Below are 23,280 nucleotides of genomic sequence, written 5' to 3' on the forward strand. Positions count from 1 at the left end.
TGATTTATTGAATGAAATGAATAATTTTTTTTTTTTAAAAGTGCACCATGAACAGGATCTCGGTTCGCATGGAAACATCCAATCAGACTGAGTCTGGCGACTATCCTGATGTGAATGAAGCCTTATTCTGCTCCCAAGCAGCCAGACTTTGTTGTAAAGTGAAGTTTATTTTAAAGTGTGGAGAAAAAAAAGTCTCACTACGTTGTACTTCCCACCAGCAGCTACATGAAGCATTTGTCTCGTCTTCAGATCCAGACGCCGTTCCAGCCAAGAGGCGTAAGGAGGAGGAGGGGAAGGAGGAGATCCTGGAGATGATGGAGAACACGGAGAACCCTCTCCGCTGTCCAGTCAGGCTTTATGAATTTTATCTCTCTAAATGGTGAGTGACATAAAGAATCTGCCTTTTTGGATCAAATCCGGTCAGTTTGTTCAGGAAGTCCGCTTTGTTTAACCCTTCGAGAATGTTCCAATAAATTCTGATTTGACTCAGATTACTGGGAGTAATCACATTACATTAATAGTCTGATCTGATGCGTCTACTTGCATTTCTGAAATATGCTGTTTGTTTACGTTTACCTGTCCATTATCAGGTTAATTTTGGAGTATGTCAGTGTGTTGTGATGTCACTTCCTGTTAGTTTTAAAGCATCCGGTCTCTGTTAAACATGGAGGAGGCCCCGGTCTTAGCGTTTGCTGCTAATATGAGAGCTAACAAGCTGCTACATAGTTCACAGGTGAAGTTTTTAACTTCAGAGATTCCCAAACTGTCTGCAGGGCTGCTTTTCATCGACACTTAAAAAAAAGGCAGGAGAAACAAAGTGAAACTCCTCTGATTTTAGGCAGGAAGTTGCTTTTTGTAACATTCATTCATTTATCATTCTAACCACTTAATTCCTCATCCTAACCACTTAATTCCTCATCCTAACCGCTTCATTCATCATCCTAACAGCTTCATTCATAATCCTAACCACTTAATTCATCATCCTAACCACTTAAGTCATCATCCTAACCGTTTAAGTCATCATTCTAACCGCTTAATTCCTCATCCTAACAGCTTCATTCATCATCCTAACCGCTTCATTCCTCATCCTAACCACTTCATTCATCATCCTAACCACTTCATTCATCATCCTAACAGCTTCATTCATCATCCTAACCACTTAATTCATCATCCTAACCACTTAATTCATCATCCTAACCACTTAAGTCATCATCCTAACCGTTTAAATCATCATTCTAACCACTTAATTCCTCATCCTAACAGCTTCATTCATCATCCTAACCGCTTCATTCCTCATCCTAACCACTTCATTCATCATCCTAACCGCTTAATTCATCATCCTAACCACTTAAGTCATCATCCTAACCACTTAAGTCATCATCCTAACCGTTTAAATCATCATCCTAACCGCTTAATTCCTCATCCTAACAGCTTCATTCCTCATCCTAACCGCTTCATTCCTCATCCTAACCACTTCATTCATCATCCTAACCGCTTAATTCATCAACCTAACCACTTAAGTCATCATTCTAACCGCTTAATTCATAATCCTAATCGGTTAATCCATCATTCTAACCACGTAATTCATCAACGTAACCACTTAATTCATCATTCTAACCACTTAATTCATCATTCTAACCACTTAATTCATCATTCTAACCACTTAATTCATCATTCTAACCACTTAATTTATCATTCTAACAACTTAATTCATCAACGTAACCGCTTAATTCATCATCCTAACGACTTAATTCATCAACCTAACAACTTAATTCATCAACGTAACCGCTTAATTCGTCAACGTAACCGCTTAATTCATCATTCTAACCACTTAATTCATCAACCTAAAACTTAATTCATTAACGTAACAGCTTAATTCATCATCCTAACAACTTAATTCATCATCCTAACCGCTTCATTCGTCGTCCTAATCTCTTAATCCGTCATTTTAACCGCTTAATCCGTCGTCTTAACCACTTAATTCATCATATTAATCGCTTAATTCACATCCTAACCGCTTCATTCATCATCCTAACCGCTTAATCCGTCATCCTAACCGCTTCATTCATAATCCTAACCACTTAATCCATGAGCCTAACCGTTTAATCCATCAACCTAACGACTCAATTCATCATCCTAACCTCTTAATTCGTCATCCTAATCACTTAATCCGTCATCTTATCCGCTTTGTCCGATGAAGGGTCGTGGGGAAGCTGGACCTTATCCCAGCAGTCTCTGGGCGAAAGGCGGGGTACACCCTGGACAGCTCGCCTGTCCATTGCAGGCTTTTTGGTTTCAGCTGTGAACAAAAACCACGTTATCCTCCTTAGTGAGGATGTTTTTATAGTTTATCATTTTTATCCTCAAATGTCCAGAGTTAAAGTTGTTAGGAGCATGCAGAGATAATAAAGATTACATGAATCAGATAGACAGACCTGCAGGGGTGAAGACATTGGGGAGGAATCTGATGACCTGATGATGGCTGCTACCTGATAAAGCATCAGATTATTCTGTCTGCACAACGTCTCATCGCTGATAACTCCAGAAATCAGATCAGTGTATATGTGCATGCAACCAGAGTCAGTGTGAGAGTAGAATCCACATATTATAACATCAACCAGAGCAGCTTGACCTTTTTATTTATTGCTAATTGTGTTTATTTTGTCTTGGATGCAGTTCGGAGACGGTCAAGCAGCGCACCAACATCTTCTACCTTCACCCGGAGCGCTGCTGCGTGCCGAACAGCCCGCTGTGGTTCTCCTCCACTCCTCTGGATGACTCCACCATGGAGGCCATGCTCACACGCATCCTCACCGTCAGAGAGCTGCATGTCAGGACCAAGCTAGACCGACGGGCGGATCCGCGGGAGCGCCGCTACCCAACTTTCACACCCGACGTGGAGGACGACGAGGACTCGGAGTGATGAGCAGCAATGAGAACCGAAGTGACCTTTTTATTGGTGTTGAAACTGATTAAACTGTTTGTAAATAAACTGAAAGGTTCATGAAAACACATCTTAGTAAAGTGACACTCAGCTGAGAAAATCCCTCTTCTGAACTACGTGTTGATGCGGAGCCAGACGGACGCACACCTCTTTGTTTTCTACTTCCTTCTTTTGGAAACGTGTCTCCTCCTCCTCCGGCTTTTGTTCCTCATCTTTCAGGACACACTGGACTTCAGGTTTTTGGTTTCGGTTAAAGCTAGAGGTTCATTCTTCACACGCAGAGCGACATGAACCGTCACCATGAGCTGCAGACCTGCAGCCTGTTTTAGGATCTGCTTTTGCACAGATGTTGTATCCTTTGGGATTATTTTGACATTATTCTTGTGGATTTTGAGAATCCCAAACTTGATGAAAACAGTAATTTTTAAAGAAAATCTTTTGCACCGTGAAGTTTTAAATGCGGCTTTACATTTTTAATCTGCTTTTATCAGATTCCAGTCAGATTTTATGATTTTTTTCATTGAGAGAAGGTAAATTTCCTGCATTATCAGCCGCCAGTGTCCAGCTGCTGGCATTCACGATGTTTTGGGGAATTATTTGTGAAGCGTGTGAGCTTGAATGTAAAAAAAAAAGAACCACTGTGTCAGAATGCTGATGCCTTCTGGGAAACTTGGAAAAACACACAAACAACAACTTTTTTCTTAATTTGAGTGAATCTTTAGAATATTTTGAATTGTGTTTCATCCAAAGCAGCCTGCCATTTGCCCTGAAGTTTACTTTTTGGCAGGATGAACCCTGGTGTTAGACTCATTTACTGCTGTCCTCATGTGGGTTATTCCAACCTCTGGTCTTCAGATGCGGCTGCTGAGGCTGTTTTCTATTGTATGTTTTTTTTAATAAAAGGAAAAAAAAACATTTTTTAAGAGTTGGGTATTACCATGTGTCACATAACACAATATTTCCTGGTAAGTTAGGATTTAATAAATCCGAACTGGAGTACAGGGGCCTCTGGCAGACAATGGGTGTGCACCATTTACCGCCTGGGTGACCCGGCGGCTGTCTGGATGGGCGGGGTTTTCACTCTGATCTGACAGCTTATTGGGTAAAAATGTCCCTTCTAAACCCAGCGGAGGAACGAACAAATGAGCAGCTTTACAGATAAACTTGGAAAATGTTCCAACCAGATAAATAATGTGATGTGTGGCCTTTTAGTTCAGTAGATTCCCGCAAATTAAAATTGTTCCTAAACTTCTCCATGATTCTGGTCAGCTGCTCCAAACAAGTTGTTTGGCTTCATGCAGTCAGACGCTAATAATTTGAGGAATGACACTGCTATCTGTTTATCCCCACACATATAATGTCCAGGGCAGAGTATGTCTCGTCATATTTCATTCTCCTTTTTTACACTTTTTTTGTTTCAGATATTTAAAATGTCTTCTTGATTTATCATTTGTCCATTGGTAATTTTTACACATTTAACATCAGTACAAAAAGTTTCCTTTTGATTTAGCATTAAATAAAGCACAGCTTTAGCCTAAATGTGGACCAAACAACACCAGTATGAATGCACACCTCTCCTGGACAAAGATGAACAAAGAGCGAGACAAGTGGTACAGTTCAGGTACAATGATCCTCAAAGGTCACAGCCCTGCATTGTTCCAACTACAAACTGTAGATAACTAAAATAAAAACTAAAAATGTATTATTTACACTTCTGGAGATGTCATCACCCAGCAGGAGGACAAGGGTAAGAAACTGCAATTAAAAGTTTATCTTCTAGGATGCTTCTTGACTTTATCGCTGAGTCACACTTAACACACTGCGTCATGTGCCAGTAACTGGATATCAACACATGGGCAATTTTAAGTGGACACCATAGGCGATTTGTCAAAGAAACGAAGTCAGAGCAAAAGATAGGACAAAAGTCAATAAGACTGACTTTTAATGGTGGGAAAGAGCTCAGAGAAGAAAGGGGATACAAGCTAGATGCAAAATTAGTCACGATTAGGAGGCGCCTCACTCAATAAATCTACCAAAGTTTAGTTATACCTCTTTAATGGTTTTAAAATGGTAAACAATGAGAATATTACAAAAAAAAAACTAATAATATTACAAAACAAACCTAATAAATAAATAAATAAAAACAAAACAAAGATTAAAACCGCAAGCGGTGATATAGGCCCTCACACCATGGCGCCGCTCGGCATAATGCCACCGCCTCCCCTGGCAACATCCTTCCAATGCCTCTCTCAACCTAAAGTGCAGCCAGACTGCACTTCAGGCCATTTAGGCCTTATGAAGGATCCCTTCCTGTCACCAAGGGGCGGGGCTAACTTATCATCTAATTATTGACATGTACAAATGTGAAGGATATGACTGGCATCATAGGTAGCAAATTTGGTGCAGGTTGGTTGTTTTTTGTGGGAGTTATGTCAGTTTTCCTTTTCATTGCATCACATCTGCTTTGCTGCCCCACCTCTCCTAAACGATATCCCCTATTAAAAGAACTAACACAACTTTTAATCACACATGCCTCTTGAGCATCCGGACTCATTTGGGTTAAAGTTAGATAAAATTCTTAGCAGGACTTCCTCAAAATGCATGGCAAAGCAAATGACAGAAATGATCCCGAAAATAGCACCTTTTTCAAAATGGCTGACTTCCTGTTTGATTTAGCCCATATGTCCAAGAGACTTTTTTGAAGGTACTGGGAGGGTCTACAAGTGTCCCGAATCATATCCATGTCAGTCAATGTAGTGGGCGGGGCTGATTGATTGAAATATTGTAGGGGGCGCTATGGAGCCATTTACTATCTTCTCCACTATATTGTAATTTTACTCTATTAAGGAGATAACTGTCATGACTCATGGCAAGTATGGTGAAGATCAACAATTTCATGGCTTTGTTACAGGTACTTCCTGGTTCATGATATCAGACACTTGTTGTTGCCAAGGGGTGGGGCTAATTCATAGTCATATTATTGCATTGTAGATTTTGTTCATCATGGGACTGGCATCAAATGGGTCGATTCCTGTGCTGATATGTTGTTTTATGTGGGAGTTTTAGCAATAAGTCTTTGTTAGTGAGACATCAAACTTTGAGGGCCCGCCCCTCCTAAACTAAATCTTCTATTAGAAGAAATAACACAACTTTAAATCACACATGCCTCCTGAGCATCCTGTGCAAGTTGGGTGTCAGTTGGACAATATCCCTAGGAGGAGTTGTTTAAAATGCATGGCAAAGAAATGACCCCAAAAATGGCACCTTTTTCAAAATGGCCGACTTCCTGTTGAATTTAGCCCATATGTCCAAGAGACTTTTTTGAATGTACTGGCAGGTTCTCTAACTGTGCTGAATTTTATTCATGTCGGTCCATGTAGTGGACGGGGCTGATTGATTGAAATTTTGTAGGGGGCGCTATGGAGACATGCTCCATTTATTCCATAATGTTTCAATGGGGCTTAGTTCAGGGCCTTACTGTCATCAGTCATGGCAAGTTTGGTGGCGGTCCAAGGTTCCATGGCTTGGTCACAGGTACTTCCTGTTTCATGGCGTTGGACCGCCATTCGCCATGTCCCGTTTAGCGTAGCGACTTGAGGTTTTCATTGTGGCATCATGAAAGGGTTTGACATGTTTTGGAGGAGGCTCAAGTGTTTTGGACTATTTGCTTAGAAGCATGACCCTCAAACGTGGAAAAAACCACTTCCTGTTGTAAATGGGCGGGGCTTAGGTCTACACCAGCAATGGTCACATTAATCTGTTCAGGACTGATCCCTTATTAATCCCTATAAGTTTTAGGGTGATCAGATCAAAATTGACAATTTTATAGTGATTTATGATGTCACGCCGCCGCATGGAACTTCGCCATGGCGTCACGGGCACGCCGTGCAGCGCAGAGCAACGTCCTTTACCAGATCTCTTCACCAACATGTTTTGTGATGCCTGAGTGAATTTGGGCCATGTGGTGTCCACCAAGCCAGAGTTATGGGTGTGTGAGCAAAAAACAACACTTTTGACCTCCAGGGGGCGTGGCTATTTCATAATCAAAATATTGACATATAGAACTCTGTAGGAGGGGACTGCCACCATATCTAGCAAATTTGGTGCAGAAATGTTGCTTTATGTGGGAGTTATATCCGTTTAATTTTTCATGGCGAGACATCAAACTTTGAGGCCCCGCCCTTCGTAAACTAAGTCTCCTATTAGAAGAAATAACACAACATTTAATCACACATGTCTCCTGAACATCCTGAGCAATTTGTGGCTCAGTGGGATAAAAGCTCTAGGACGAGTTCGTTAAAATGCGAGGTGCTAAAACGCCAAAATATTGACTTTGACCTAAAATGGCCGCCTTCCTGTCGACATTTCACCATGACATTAAGAGGATTTTTTGTTCGCCCTAGCATGTAGATCATGTGTATGAATTTTCATAAAGATTAACGACATGCAGTGGCGGGGCACCTAAAATAGGTGGCGCTCTCGTTCAGTTTCACCCAAACATTCTGGAGCACCTCAAAATATCAAATTTTTCGCATTCCCTTGGGGGGGTACGCAAAATTTGGTGAGTTTTCGAGCACGTTCAGGCCTCCAAAAAAGCACGCGAAGTGTCCGAATAAAAATAATAATAATAATAATAATAATAATAATAATAATAATAATAATAAACACTGCAATTACAATAGGCCTTCGCACCGCCAAGGTGCTCGGGCCTAAAAAACCAAATTCGCACAAATAAAGCAAGAAAAAGGGTTTTTAAAAAAGGCTTATACACAAATATAACATCGAAATTCGGTTAAAATAAAGACTCAAATATATACTAAATATAAAGCCGGTAAAGCTGTTGATCCAAAAGAGTCAAATCCGTTCTCATTTGTCCTCAACCGCTTCCCGTTGTCGCCTCGAATGCCATCGTCAATTGGCTGTTTCGGGAATCATTCAAGTGACGTTGCGGTCTCTGATTGGCCGGAGGACCAACAGCTCTCCCCAACGCATAGACATAATTTCTACATAGACACCGCATTGTATCACGCTGCCTTTCCGAGCTGACGTCTCATCGCTTCGCCATCTTGGATGGGTCTCTATGGGCCTCCAATGTATTTATTTGTAAGGTGTAGGTCCAACCATAACAATAATTTCACCAATTGTTACCTGATTTTTCTCACAGTTTGGTCTGTTATAAAGGACAGAGATGTTGTTATGATACAGGTCACTGTAAAACACTAAAAACAAGTGCTTTAAGCTAAAATATTTTTTATAATGCCATTAAACAAAGACAGAAGGTAGCTACAATATAAATAAATGTATAAATGAATTTGATACTAAATTTTTTATTGTTTATTGATGCATTTGGATTTATCTATTTTTTTATCAGGTCAAATAAATTATTATTTCACCATGTGAAATGTAATTCCATACAATCTGCTTTCAATATTTCGCCAGTGTTTGCAACTGTATGTTGAACAAAATACGGAAATAGTTGCTGCTTTCTCTTGACTTTGGTTGACTCTTAATTATTATTATTAATTAATTTAATAATCAATATTTGTATTTTGCATTTGTATTTATTTATAGTAATATAGAGATACAGTTGTACAAAGTCTGAAAATAAAGTATTGTATCAAAACTGTGAAATTCAGAAGTAACCCAGTAAAACACTCGGAGAGCGCAAACCTGCGCCAAGGCCTTTAAAAAGTTCCTGGATCCAAACGCTGATCCGGATCACCACCAAGATTAAGTCCATTCTTCCTTTTCATATTTCCAACAAGTCCTGAAAATTTAATGAAAAACCGTCTCTAACTTTTGGAGTTATCTTGAAAACAAATAGATAAAGCCGGTAAAAACAAAACCTCCTTGGTGGAGGTAATTATGCTATCATGTAAAACTCTCTTTGTGAAACATTAATATCACATTTTTCCATAAACACCTCATAGGAGCAAAATTAATTTACATTTAGTAGATTATTGACTGTGTTAGCATTATTCATAAACCAGTTATGTAGAAAAGTGGGGAAACTACGTTGACTCTGCAGCATGACTCGAAAGCAGAGACCCATCCAATATGGCGGCGACGCGGGTTCACTCTCCAGCGCTCAACGAGGCGCCTCCGTTTAAATGATGTCTATGTATGTTATGTCTAAATCCCCAACGTTCTACGACTGAAAAATAAACATGTCCGACATTTCCACAGTGGGAAAATGTTGCTCCATGTGAATTCTTTCCAGAAAGTTAAGTAAAAAGCTGAGTATTAAGGACGTGCTGGTGAGGGTTAGCATGCTAACATGGGATGTTTGCAGGAAGGAGTAACAACAGGCAGAGCTACAGTTTTAGCTGAAAGGGTTTGGTCCCTTTTTTCAGAAACAATTTCGTGCAAAATACACAAGTCAACTTTAAACCTTTAAGGTAAGTGCAATTCCTGCTACTCTGCATTTAGTGTTATTAAGTAGTGTTCTATTTATGCTGAACTGTTGCAAAAAACGTTTTTATATCAAAGGTAATTACAAAGATTTGCAAGTACACGTGATGTGTGTTTTCTGTTGTAACAACAACAACAAAGTAAATAGACACACTGTTAACAAAAGGAAAGGAGTTTCATGGGCCTGGAATAACTTTGAACCTGAAGGTGGATTGCGCAATGAGGAAGGTCTGTCAGCTGTGCAGAAACATGCAGCCTCCTGGACAGACAGATGGATTTCACTGTGAAGATGAAGGCTTTAAAGAGGAGAATCAGACATTTAAATGTTAGATTTAACAGATGAAATGTTGGATTTAGCAGGAGTGGAAGGAGATTTATTTAAACTAAAACAACTTATCTTCTCAGGTCTTTGACCGTCTCATTTAAAGGAGGAATGTTGGAGCACAATTATTGTCAAAGCTTTAAAAACATTGAGGTTTTGTTGTCACTTTCTGGGTTTTCAAACATTAATCCTGAGTTTTGTGTTTTTATATGACCTGAAGAGAAGTCTAGCTGTGGGTTTATTACGTCAAACATGGACCAGTATCCATCTACATCTACATCATCACAGAGGAGTAAAAGGGTACGTAAGCAGTCATGTAAGACTTTTCCAGCTTTGTTTATGTGTCTTGGTTGTTCCAAGCACTGTCAGCCTCCCACACTGCTCTGAAACTTTGAAATGAAAAGTGAAGATGATCGTTTCTGCTGGGTTATATAATTTCCCAGACAACATTTTGAATATTTTAAATACAGCCTGTTTTCTGGGAGCTGTACAGGTGTGGAGCCGTTGTTCATCAGCAGATTTCCCTTTTGTCAGTTTGTGTGCAACTTTCAAAAAATCTTCTTTTCTCCTGCAGCAGTAATATAAAGTTTATTTTCTGTTATCAGAAGTCTGATATCCTGACTCTGCATCCCTATTTAACTGTGGATTAACCCCTTAATGCCTTAATTTATTTACAGTCATGTAAAAACAAATTAAATATGGGAAAATATGACTTGAGAAAAATACAATTAAGTTAAAATGTGAATTACTTGCTAATAATAAATAAGAATAAATCATGAATAAATACATAATATAAATTAATTGCATAACAAGAATTAAAATACATGAATAAGGCAGAAATGGTTTGTAGGAAATTTGCAACAAAATGCATCCAGAGATTAAATCTTCATAATTCAGGATGATTTAGTTTTAGTTACCACTTTGATCTTTCCAGGGTTTAGAGAGCTTTCCGTCCAATTTGAATAAAATTAATATATTCAGATCTTTCTCGAGATTTTGTCAAATGTTTTTTCTCAGTTTCTCACTTTGATTTTAATCCTTTTCACAACATGTTGGACTGTTTTTTGTACATGCTACTGGAAAAATTTTTTGTATAATTTTGGACTTTATTTCCTCCACTGTCTTGTTAAATACATGTTGATCTGAGCTAGAGAGATGACAGGATTTAACAAAAGTTGTATACATTTGTAGAGTTTCTATTGAGTTTATAAAACTCCTTTTTCCAGCAACACTCAGCTGAACACGTCATTAAGAATCAAGAATTTCTTTATCGTCAATGAACTGGCGTCCCAGTTCAGAGAAAGTCTACTTTCAGTCCAGCTTGACCAGAGAAGTCAGACACAATGAAGCAAACAGAAGATCATACAGTCTGTCATACAGAGAGAATCAGTCACATTCATTCTGGCTGGATTTATTTTAGTTTAGCTCTGAAGAAGTTGGTCGGGAAACACTTTTGTTGTTTTGTTTGCAATAAGAGAAGAGCTGAGGGCCTGACACACACACATGAACATAAACATCAGTGTTTAAAAGGCGTTAAGCTACAGGGATCACATGGTAATAAAACAATGGCCAGAGTTCAGAGCGTGCTGTATAGCTGGTTTGTGTCAGAGTAGATTTCATAGGTCTTTGTATTTCTGGCATTTTATCCCACAGTTCCTCTCGTTTTGCTTCCCGTAGTGGCAGTGTGAATGTCGCTTTGTCCATGTGGTGGCTTGGATTGGTGATATTTATAAAGAGCTTCAGGGTAGCTGGCTTGTGATGGGAACCAGCGTGTGATGGATGCCTTTATATTTGCAGCTCAGAGTGTTTTCAGTAGATGTGCAGAACTTTTATTTACCGTATTCCTTCAGGGAGACCTCTAAAGTCCAGGCAGGTTAGAGGAAAAATCTACGACTACAGTTTCAGTCATGAAATCCTGAAAACGTCGTCAACTTTGGGCGGGACCAGAAGATCTGGCAACAGCCTGCGGACACCACCCACATTCCCCCCAGCAAAAAAACTGTGACCTGCTTCAGTTTGGTTTCTGTTTTAGAGGAATAAAAAAAAAAAAAAAATCAGATTCTTCCAGCATTAATCTCACTACAGTAGAGTTTGTGGTGGAGGATGTCAGTCATTTTCTTCACCGCTTAGTCCAGTTAAAGGTCGCAGGGAGGCTGGAGTCTAGGGTACACCCCACACTGGTTGCCAGTCCAGCACAGGGCCAGGAGAGGAAATACTCCCAAGCATCCCAAATAGCCATGTTGGTTTCTTTCCCCATCTGATATAAGTCAGGAAACAGCTTGATCTGGTCTCTGTCCTGATCGGGGGATGGTGGAGAGGAAAAACTTCCTTTTAACAGGAAGAAACCTCCAGCTAAAACCAGGAAGAACTAGGGAAAGGAGAGGACAGGACAGAGACACAAACACTGTGTGAAAGACACCGAGAAGAGAAGAGAATCATAATGTTATAATGACAGAAGACATAGACAGAGAATAAAGAGAGCCGATGGAGGAAGGTGCATCATGGGAAGTCTTCTGCACCCGAGGGATTCAGCAGCTTAACAGGACAAATCAGCGTCACCTGATTCCTTTCTTATCATAAACTTTATCAAAAAGGACAGTTTGAAGGGAAATCATAAAGTTTTTAAAGCGAGTTTCCGCCTGAATCCAGACTGGGAGTTGTTTCACAGAGAGCTCTGATAGTTTGAAGTTCTGTTTTCCTGTTTATTTTGAGAAAATGTAGAAAAAGCCCAAAGTCTGCCTGCAGTCTGTCTGAAGTGTGGAAAACATGGAACTATGAGGTGATATTGATTCAGGCTTTTGTCCTGATTCCATTTGATTCTGATTTTTTTGGGTGCCGATTCGGTTTAAGTTGTGATTCTCACGTTTCTTTTATACTGCTGATTTTTGTAGATTAAAAACAAACAAAAAAAATGTATGAAAGTTTTTTTTTTTTTTGCTCGTCATTTTTCTTGATTTCAATCAGGAAAAACAACCCAGTAGCCAGATCATCTTTCTGCTGCTATAACGCCCAAGAAGACAAGTAAATACATCAATAAAAACAATAAAAATTACAATAAATTTTGTAATGGATTATTTTTAACAAAGAAAATCGATTTTAAAATTGTGAAGAAAAAAAATCCAGATTTCCGATTTTTCGATTCGATTTTCCAACCCCTAGAAAATATGGAACTATGAGGTGATATTGATTAGGGCTGTGATGAAATACTTTTGTCCCGATTCGATTCCGATGTTTTTGGGTGCCGATTCGATTTAAATTGCGATTTTCACAATTCTTTGATTTTACTGATTTTTGCAGATTAAAAACTTACATTATATGTATAAAACTTATTTTTTCTGCTTGTTATTTTTCTTTATTTCAATGAGGAAAAATAAAAAACAGTAGACAGACCATCATTCTGCTGCTATAATGACCAAGAAGATTGGTAAAAAGATCAATAAAAACAATAAAAATGACAAAAACTTTGAGATCATTTTTATTTGTTTGGGAAAAAAAAAGTCAATTTTTTTAACCAAAAAAAGAAAAAAAAAAAAATCATTTTTAAAATTGTGAAGCAAAAAAAATCCAGATTTGTTCGATTCGATTTTTCCCACCCTTAATATTGATTATGGATCATGTTCGAGAAAAAGCTCTAAACGAACAACCGACACCCAGATCAGAGAAGGCACAGAAGTTTTACTTGCTGCCAGAGTGTCCACAAACTCCCAGTCCCAGTGAGCCCAGCCAGAAGACAAGGTGAACCAACATTTAGAATAACACCCCCGTATACGTTCCTCCCCCAGCCTCATCTGGGAACATTATCTCAGTTGGTGGTGCCGGACCCCCAGAGTGAGGTTTACAACAACCGTCTCCTGCAGGGCGCTTCATGTCCTCTGCAGTCGTTCTCATTCCAGAGACACTTTGAAGCATGAGATAACATCTATTCTGCTTCAGCCATTCTGTCTCCTACAGAGGCTCACATGATCACATTTCCAAGATTTTCCATCAGATAATCAATAAGGTGAAGATCTCCATGAGACCAGATGTTAACACGGTAACCTTGACGTCACCTGGTCAAAATGGGCTCCCACGATTCCTCACTGCGGAGTCACTCCATGGTTGGCTAGTGATGGGTCAAAGACTAAACTTCACTCATTGTTATTTTTAGACCGATCCTGACGAGGAGCTTCTTATTTATCCCACAGACATGGAAATACATCTTAAATATTCTGAAATAAATCTTAAATAATAGATTAATTAAATCTAAATTTAAATATATATAAATATATATAAATAAAGTTATATATATATATATATATATATATATATATATATATATATATATATATATATATATATATATATATATATATATATATAATATATAAATGTATGTAATAAATTTGTATAATATGTATAAATTTAAATCATAAATAAATAGATAAATTAAATAGACTAAATATTTAACAAAATAGTTAAACAGACAAACTTAGTCTTGTTTGGGATGCTAGTGAATAGATAGGATATTCATTCTTCTGTATGAATTAGAGGTGGGACTAGATTTAAAATTAATTAATTACAGGCTTTGTAAATAATTAATCTCAATTTAATCTTAAAACAATATTTGGCCTAAAAAGCAACTTTTTTTTCATTGAAATAGATTTTTAAGGAATGATTCAATCAAATAATAGACACAGATATTAGTATTGTAAACTCAGGCTATTAATGTCTGAAAGAATATATTTAATTTAATTTCTATTCAGAACTGTAGAGAAAAATAGAAAACTGGCCAAAACTAAACAGCTCCTGTCAACATGTTGCATTATTTTAACGTTCTCCATGTTTCCGTCCAAACTCTTCATCAACACGTGGCGGTAAACATACTGTGTTGTGGCTTCAGTCTGGTCCTGCAGCAGAGGGGATCCCCTCCTGCACCGACTGCAGCTGGAAGGTGGAAGCTGGACGCTGCGCAACAACCGAGCTTCTAAAGCAGTGGTCTCAGCTCCCAGTCCTCAGTGGTCGAAATCCAGCTGGTTTTCATTGTTTCCCTGCTCCAACACACCTGACTGAAATGAATGTGTCATTGTGAAGAAGTTGACAAGAAGCTGTTTGATCCATTTGATTAAGTTTGACCCAAGTGTTTTGGACCAGGAAAACAACAAAAACCTGCCGGATTGCGACCCGGAGGACTGGAGTTTGACGTCCCTGTTCTAGATCAGGCCTCTGCAACCGGCGGCCCGCAGGCCTCATGTGACCCAGAACCAACTTCTATGTGGCCCAGCTTATGTAAAAGAATAAAGATATTGATCAAGAACCTTCATTCACTTCTTCTCTGATTAAGTAGCCTCCTATCCTACATGGATGCAACACCTGGTTGCCTAGCAACATCAACCCCAGCGCGTGTTGTTGTGTTTTGAAGTTGCACGAGTAGCGCAAGCAAGCATGTCGTTGTCTGTCCCAAAACACAAAATTAACAACATAAACCGCAGATTTAACCCCACCTGGACTGATAAGGTTTTGTTTATTTTGCCATCATATTGGAACGCCAAACCGGCGTGTTTAAAGTGGAACTATTATGTACATTTCAGGCTAATTTATTTTTATTTCTGAGCCCAGAAGAGTTATTGCCCCAAATGGCTTTGTTTACTTCAGACCGACCCTCTCCGTAGGCTGTCAGATCAGCCTGTGGGCAAAACGAGTGGATTGAGACTCTTCCGCATTAAGCCCCGTCTCCCGCCACTGCACTACATCGGGAGCGCGCACCGCACCTGCTTTCACCGTCATTGTAACATCTCATAAACAGAAGGATTAGGCTCATATGAACTCAATAAAAAAACAAACTACAATGTGAACACATAGCATCCAGCCCTACATGTTGGAACCTGAATCAGAGCCTGAAAACGAAGTGGAAAACAGCAACCCACAGCAACGAATGCAGCAGGATGTCTCTCTTTGGTAAACTCACCAGCCATCGTTGGAAATAACTTTATCCCACGTTTTCCACCCGCCTGATGTATTTGTACATGCCCTTGTTAACCAGTAGAAGGTAACCAATCACCGAACCTTATCCCCCGGGACGTCACAAGGATTTCCAAGTAGAAAAAACTCTCTAAAACGACGTGTTTTTCGTCGCCATGGAAACTGATCGGAGCGCGTGCTGGAACTCAAACTCAAACTCAAACATGCGTTTAGGTGATAAAAAACAGTGCCGTTCACATGTCTGATGAGGATTCAACACTGTAACACTGTAGAAAGCTCAGAAAACTCCAAATACCATCATAGCACCCCTTTAATATGCAAGGAGTGTGTGTCGGTGTGTAAAGATTATAATGAGAGGAGGCATCACATGGGGAAGTTTCGTTTGATATGACCTTTTTATGTTAAAAATTAGGAGAAAAATAGGCACGGACTGGAATTTTCTTTATTTTGTGCTTTTGCCCTTTTCATGTGGGACTGAACTTAAAATAATTTTTTTTTTTTAAATACTTATTTTTCAAAATTCATTCATTCATTCATTCATTCATTTTCTGAACCGCTTATTCCAATTCAGGGTCGCGGGGAAGCTGGAGCCTATCCCAGCTAGCTTTTTGGGCGACAGGCAGGGTACACCCTGGACAGCTCGCCAGTCCATCACAGACCCATACGTTTTTCAAAATGTAATGATTTATTTTCTCTTCCTTTATTTCCTGGCTCTGATAATTTTTTATTTAAAAATCTGTCCCACCTGAATGTCTAATAGAGTAGCCCTGTTCTAGAGTTTTCTTTTGAACAGAGGAGGTATTTACACTTCAACAGTTTCCGCTGACAGATGACTAAATGAAATGAGAAACACTTTATTAATCCCCAAAGGGAAATTCAGTATGATGCGTGCTTTCCTGTTATTTACCAAAAGTCTTCAGAAACACCACAAAAAGTCACTAAACTTGTTGAAAGCTGCTTTTTCTTTTAGAAGGGCCTGAAAAATCGCCAAGCATGGCGGACAAGTGCGATGTTTTAAGTGTAAGAGGTGTACCAGGAAACTGAGCACTGACAAAGGTTCTGCGATTAAATGCTTTAATTTTTTCAGTAATTAATTAATCATTAAAGTCCCAGCCACAGTACAAACAAATAAAAATGTCTTTTTTGTGTTGTCAGGCTAAGGCCATGAGAGTTTCTTACCGCGAGGACTCTAGCTCTGATGATGAAAACGAAGAACCGGGGCCGAGCCGCCACAGAGTTTCCCGCAACACTTACAAGGACACTTCAGAGTTCTCAGAGTTGGATTCTTCTGACAAGAGGGCGCAAAAGGCCGCTTCATCTTCACACCAGGGTCGGAGGTCTGGTCGTAAACGTGGAGGCTCCAAAGCAAGGAACAGAAAACCATTCTACGCCACTAAAAGTTATTGTTATGTCTGTGGAAATGATGTGTATAAGATCTCTCGGCATCTTTTAACGCACGTGGACGAAGAGCCAGAAATCGCCGAGGCCTTTGCGCAAAGGAAAGGTTCTCTGGAGCGCAAAAGGCTGCTTGAGAAATTACGCAACAGAGGGAACTATCTACACAATAAAGAAGTGTTGAAGAATAAAAGTGGAGAGTTGAAACTGAGGCGACGGACGACCGAAGCTTCAGACAAATTGAGAAGATACTTTAACTGTCCGTGCTGTAAAGGCGTGTATCAGTATCTGGAAAAGGAAAGACATGTGGTCAGGTGTGTGAAGAAAGCATCCGAGTGTGCAGCATGTGTAGACTCGGAGCTCACTGACGATATTCCACCTGCTGTAAGGAAGTTACTCTCAACAATGCCAGTGGATGAGATTTTGATTGTGGTTAAGAACGATTACCTTTTAATCCAGCTGGCGAAGACGCTGTTGGAGAAGTACGGAAACAATCCAAGCAGGTGCGATAACATCCGACAGAAGCTGAGGGTGATGGGAAGACTCTTGTTGGAGATGCATAAGAAGTCAGTACTAAGCTTTGAAGAAGCTCTGCAAACCAAAAACTTCTCCAAAGTCGTTGAAGTTGTGAAACACATGGCTGGGTTTGATGACGAAGCTCAGACCTACATCAAACCAGATCTGGCTGTGAAGTTAGGAAACTCACTCAGAAATGTTGCCAGCATCATCCTCAGTGGGAGCGAAGATGGGATGAAGCGGACTGCAAGTAGATTCATGCAGCTGTGTGAAAAAGAGTGGGAGGGACTTTCTTCTGAAAGCACTGTCAATTCACTGAGCGAACAAGTCAGCAGCCCGTCAACGGTACCCTTCACGTGCGACGTTCAAGCTTTCTATAAGTACCTGGAAAGGTTGTCGGCTTCTGCGGCTGAGAGCCTGAAGACGAGCGACAGCTCTCAGGTCTATCATGCACTCTGCAGGGTAACACTTGCACAGACGTCCGTTTTAAGTAAATTCGCACCTGAGCTCTCTAAAATGACCCTGAAATCCTTCCAGAAAAGGAACGACTCCACCCAGATGTTGTCCAAACACTTCATCAGGATAAACATCCGGAGCAGGACGGGCCAGAGCATCGCTGTCTTGTTGACCTCTCACCTTGTCAGCGCGTTGACGCTTCTTATTGAGAAGAGACGAGCATGCGGCGTGCATGAGGACAACCATTTCTTGTTCGCCAAGCCTGACGGCTCCTCAACGAGCCACTTCCACGGAGAGAACTGCATCAAGTCCTTTTCCAATCTGTGTCACGCAAAAAACCCAGAACATCTCAGGTCGCCGCATCTCCACAAGCACGTTGCAAGAATTTTCCAGATTCTCCACCTGGAAAACGATGAGCTGACTCATCTGAGGAAGCTGCTGGGCCGTGACATCCGGGCTGATCGGGAATATTACCGCTCGCCCGAGGCTGCCGTGGAACTGGCAAAAATAGCCAAGCTGCTTCTGGCGATGGAGAAGGGCTCTCTGGAAGGACTGAAGGGAAACTCTCTGGAGGAAGTTGAGCTTGAGGGTAAGTTCACTTTATAACTCTATGTAATGTTGTTGTGAAGAGGCGACCAAACTGGACCAAACTGGGCCAAACTGGGTCAAACTGGGCCAAAATTTCGCCTGTTATGCTGTTTGCTGAAGACAAATTGCAGACACTCCTATCCGACTCCTACGTCCTTTATGCAGGCAGTTTGGTCAGTTTTTGGCAGCCCTTGTAGATGCAAAAAGTGTAGTACTGTTGGAAACCATGGGGGCAGTGTGGAGCAGTATAGCTGTTGTGCAACCGGTAACATGAACACAGAAGAAGAAGCAATTTTACCTAATTGGTCTAAAAAGGAGCTCTGTATTTATCCAAACAGGCCCCAGTGAAAGATAATAAAAGATCATAAATTCCTTCCTCTTGATTTCTATTCAAGAGGCTTTGACAAAATGGACTTATATTAATAATATGGACTTTTTCTTTTAAAAACAACATTTTGGTTTGTTTTGTGCCTTGTGATTTTTCAGGAAAAAAAAATGTGGTTGGTTAAAAAAAGGTTGAAAAACACTGATCTATGACATAAAATCTGCCACTGTAAACGACATCTGACATGTGGACAGTCACTGATGTTATAATGAACTTATATTTCCGTTCATAAATGAGCCTTTAGTGACGACGTACCTGGCCTGTACGACTTATCACCCCCTTCCTCCTTTCACAGAATGCTCTGACAGTTGAGTTAAGTCCTGGACCTTTCAGATATTTAGCTTTTCTTTTTTTAAACAATAATCAGCTCTTTTACTTTAACACAAAGATTTATTTGCTTTATTTTTAAGATGGTTTTATATTTATTTGAAATGTTTCATTCTATAAATATATAAATATATTCTTGAAATTGCAGCACTTTGTGTGACTGTGTGTGGTAGAAATGAACTTGAACAGCATGTCATTCCCTTAAAATAAACAAATATAGGGACTACTGTTTAAAGCAGTTTCGGCATCATGATGAAGGTAATATTTCAATAAAATTACCATTTCAGGTACTAAAACTTATTTTAATTTTGGTCTGCTTCATGTTGTCGCCGTTTACAGATAATAGTCACATAATATTCTATGACATAATTTAAAGCTGATTGGAAAGTTAAACCCCCATCTAAATTCTGCTTTTTTATTGCAGAACAACTGGAGCCAGATTTGGAGCAGGATGTTGAAGAAAAGGGTGAACGGTTCCATCTGTCATCCCAGCAGAGTGGTAAGTTGTATAAATCCCTGTTTTATAAATCCCTGTTTTCTCAGCTTCTACTTTCTTTTTTTAAAGTTTGATGCAAGCTGCAACTTCCGGTGGTTAAAAGTGAAGCCTATGCAGAAGTGCATAAAACTGCAGTTCCCCCTTCATCCACTAGGGGCTGCAAAACAGAGTTAATTCCCATAGACTCCCATGTTAAAAAGACCAACTTCACAGCAGAAATAAGCATGTTCACAGTAGAACTAAACATGTTTACAGCTGAAATAAACACGTTTACCGTCTGTTACAAAAATCCATTTTAGGTTTCATAGATCAGGTTTACCTTCATGACAACTGTGGGGGGAGTGGATTTTTTTCTTACTCAGCATATTTAGGGGTGTGTCCTTTTGATTGACAGGTACCCAATCTCCTGCTTCAAGTAAGAAGAACGTAGAACAACCGCGGTTTTTAGCCGGTTAACAATGTGACTTAGCTTTAGCCCGCTTACCTCCGTTAGCTGGTTAGCTCCTGTTGTCTCCGGGTTAGCTCGGTTAGCTCTTAGCTACAGAAAGCTTGGAGTTCACTCGATGTCTATCATCCACCATGACGCTCACAGCCCCCCTCTCAGCTCCACCTCTTTGCCCATATTTGTATTTTCTGACCAAGACGACACGCATGCTCCTGCCAAGATGCCGATGGTAGGAACCGCCCACCGAGCTTCAATTCAGCTCTTCAGAAACCTATGGGTGACGTCACGGAGGCTCTGCCCATCTTTTATATACAGTCTATGATCTGAAGCTGTTTTTTTTTTCTTCGTTTTGGTCACATCTGGAAAATAAAAGCTTCTGAAAATGCTGGAAATTTTTTAATTCTAGTAAAATAGTATAATCATTCACTGATAATTCCACTTGAATTTAACCCTTTGATGCATTCATATTAAACAATAGTGCTACATTTATTCCACATTTAGTTTATTTACAAAGTTGAAATTATAAATTTAATGTTACTTTACTTTTTGCAGTGAACTTTTATCCGTTTTTTTCTTCTAATATGTTTATAAAATAATATATTTATAAAATAATAGATCCGGTTATATGACACATTCTCTGAAGTTGTAGCTGTATCATTTTCTTGTCCTGTTCATTATCAAGGCAAACTGGTGAGTAAAAGTTCTGTATACAGCGGAAATTTGTTCTTTCTCAGCGGGTGGAAGGAGATTCACTGATGTCCACTCGAGTGACTTATTTGTTAAAATATTATTTGTTAAAATACAAACAGCCCAATCTATACATTTTTTTGCTCAAATGCAGCTTCTGTTAGCTAAAAGTTTTAGTTCTACCTGTATTAGAAACACGTTTATAGGACAAACGAAAGATTATTTCTGCTCTTAAACCAACTGGTGTTCAGAAATCCAGATTAGTCATCTTTACTTTAATTATTTTGTTCTTTTGTTGCTCAACTTTGTGTTTTTTTTGTGTAAAATTAGAAACAATGTATATAAAAAGCTGTTATATTAACAATCTGTTTCATGTGAGCTGACAGCAGCAGGTTTTCCTCCACCAGCAGGATGTCTGTGCATGAACTTGTGAGTTTGTAGTACTTTTGTACTTTTCAGATGCCGTAGAGCAACATGGCAGCCAGCTGACTCTGTTTGAGGATGCCCTGGAGCACATGAAGACGTGCAGAGACAAACCCTTCCTGCAGGAGAAGTTTATCGACCTCTTCAAAGGTTCGTCGCCGTCTGTGGAAGTTCTGCTAACTCGCTGGTCTGTTCCTGTTTGCATGTCGAGGAAACTTTTAGGTTTGAAAGTTAGTTTAGTTTAGAATTTCATTGTTATTCTGTTGGTATTAATCTGACTAAACGCTGTTGTTGGAAGGAAACTGAACATCAGAAAAATGGATGTGTAAAATAAAAAAAATTAGGTTGTGATTTTCTTTTCAAGAACTTTATTTATAGATGTCACACACAGTTGAACTCCACAGACCAGCTTTCACCTGAATTTTACCTCCAAGTAGAGTTTGTTGCTTCACTGCAGCGTTAAAGCTGGGGAAGGTCATGTTGGGGAGCTGGCAGGATGTGGAAGTGGCACCCTGTATTGGCCCCTCCCCTATCTTGGCTCCTCCCCCTCTGGTTTTGCTCCTTGTGTGATCCAAGGTTTTTTTCTTACCGCCACCAAGGAGGTTATGTTTTTACGGTGTTTATTAAAAGTAATGGACAGATTTTAATTAAATTTTCAGGAGTTGTTGGAAATGTAAAAAGGAAGAACTGTTTTAATATTGGTGGTGATCCGGATCACCGTTTGGATCCAGGAATGTTTTAAATGCCGTGGGGGAGGTTTGCTCTCTTGTGTTTTTCAAGCTCGCATCTTTTCCCACCAATGATTTTCTCAGTTTTGACCTCTCACCGCCTCACCTCTCTGAGCTGCTACGCTTGTACTCCCCTTCCCGAACGCTCCGGTCAGCAGATCAGCTGTTCCTGGAGGAGAACGTGGAGGAAGCTCAGAGGGGAACTCTTTGCCACTGCAGGTCAGACAGGCTTCATCACTCTCCAGTTTTAAAGATCCAGTTATTTTCACTGGCATCTTACTCAGAATGAGTTGGCTTTTATTGTTTATTGTTTATTTGTTTCATTGTTTTATATTTTACAGTTTTAAATTTTACTGTTTTATTGTTTTTTGTTTTATTGTTTTATATGTTTTAACATGTTAATTATGTTATGTTTAGCACCTTGTTCAGCAGTGGCCGTCAGAAAGGGCTTTATAAATAAAGTTGGCTTGGTGTCTCTTTCTCGGCTATTGAGCAGGAGGAGGCAAATAAACCGAGCCGGGTCGGGAAATCCTTCCTGCCTTTTCTCAGTCGTGAAGAAGCTTATGAAATATAAGAAATGAACAACTCCATTTGTGTCTGAACGTTTGGATTGGTCAGTTTTTACAGATTTACAGTAAACTGAGGGGTCTAACTATATTTCTTATTGTTCATGATTAGAAAATGTACAGACTACTTGGAGGACGAGGAACCAAATGTCTCAGAGCAGGATTACCTACCCCAGCTTTAATTGAGCTTATTTCGTCCCTGGCAGGAGAAAGCCAGATGTGCAACATTAAAATGCGTCCTACTTCCTGCCGCGTCTCGGTGAAGACGGCAAACGCTCGTCTCAGGTGAATATTTAAGCTGGTGTCTGATATCCCAGTATTTGTGTCTGTTAGGAAGAGGCGTGTTCACCAGTGCAGCCATCGAAGCTTCCAGCTTCGTTGTCGAGTATCGAGGGGACGCCATTCCCTGCGAGGAAACCGCTAAGAGAAGTACGGACACTTTGAACGACTTTGTCTTTGACTTCTGGTTGGGCGGAACCAAGTGGCGGTGAGTTTTATTCCAGCTTTTACGTTAAACATGACATGTTTCCATCCCTGTTGCCTGTTCTTGATATGTTTGATGCGTGAAAATGGATTTTTAGTGTGAATGAAATGGTTTCCCATCCATCAGTTAATGGTTTTACCCGTCCTGCA

General features: G+C 39.8%; 2 protein-coding genes across 2 annotated transcripts in view; both read left to right on the forward strand.

Moving 5' to 3' along the window:
* Positions 1-3,743, forward strand: part of zmym4.1 (zinc finger MYM-type containing 4, tandem duplicate 1) — a 33,265-nt gene extending 29,522 nt beyond the window's left edge. Inside the window, exons 25-26 of the mRNA XM_079259099.1 lie at positions 250-379; positions 2,677-3,743. Coding sequence (XP_079115225.1) covers positions 250-379; positions 2,677-2,923 — 377 coding nt within the window. The 3' untranslated portion in view covers positions 2,924-3,743. The remainder of the gene's footprint in view (positions 1-249; positions 380-2,676) is intronic.
* A 13,692-nt stretch (positions 3,744-17,435) lies between these two features.
* The window catches only part of LOC306770401 (uncharacterized protein), a gene marked incomplete at its 5' end in the record, with an annotated part of 44,316 nt that continues 38,471 nt past the window's right edge, over positions 17,436-23,280 (forward strand). The window contains 5 exons of the mRNA XM_079259261.1: positions 17,436-18,591; positions 19,727-19,801; positions 21,390-21,503; positions 22,166-22,300; positions 22,981-23,134. Of these exons, the coding sequence (XP_079115387.1) occupies positions 17,436-18,591; positions 19,727-19,801; positions 21,390-21,503; positions 22,166-22,300; positions 22,981-23,134 (1,634 nt within the window). The remainder of the gene's footprint in view (positions 18,592-19,726; positions 19,802-21,389; positions 21,504-22,165; positions 22,301-22,980; positions 23,135-23,280) is intronic.

The sequence above is a fragment of the Telmatherina bonti genome (genome assembly GCF_933228915.1).
Source record: "Telmatherina bonti genome assembly, chromosome: 19".
Lineage (NCBI taxonomy): Eukaryota > Metazoa > Chordata > Actinopteri > Atheriniformes > Telmatherinidae > Telmatherina > Telmatherina bonti.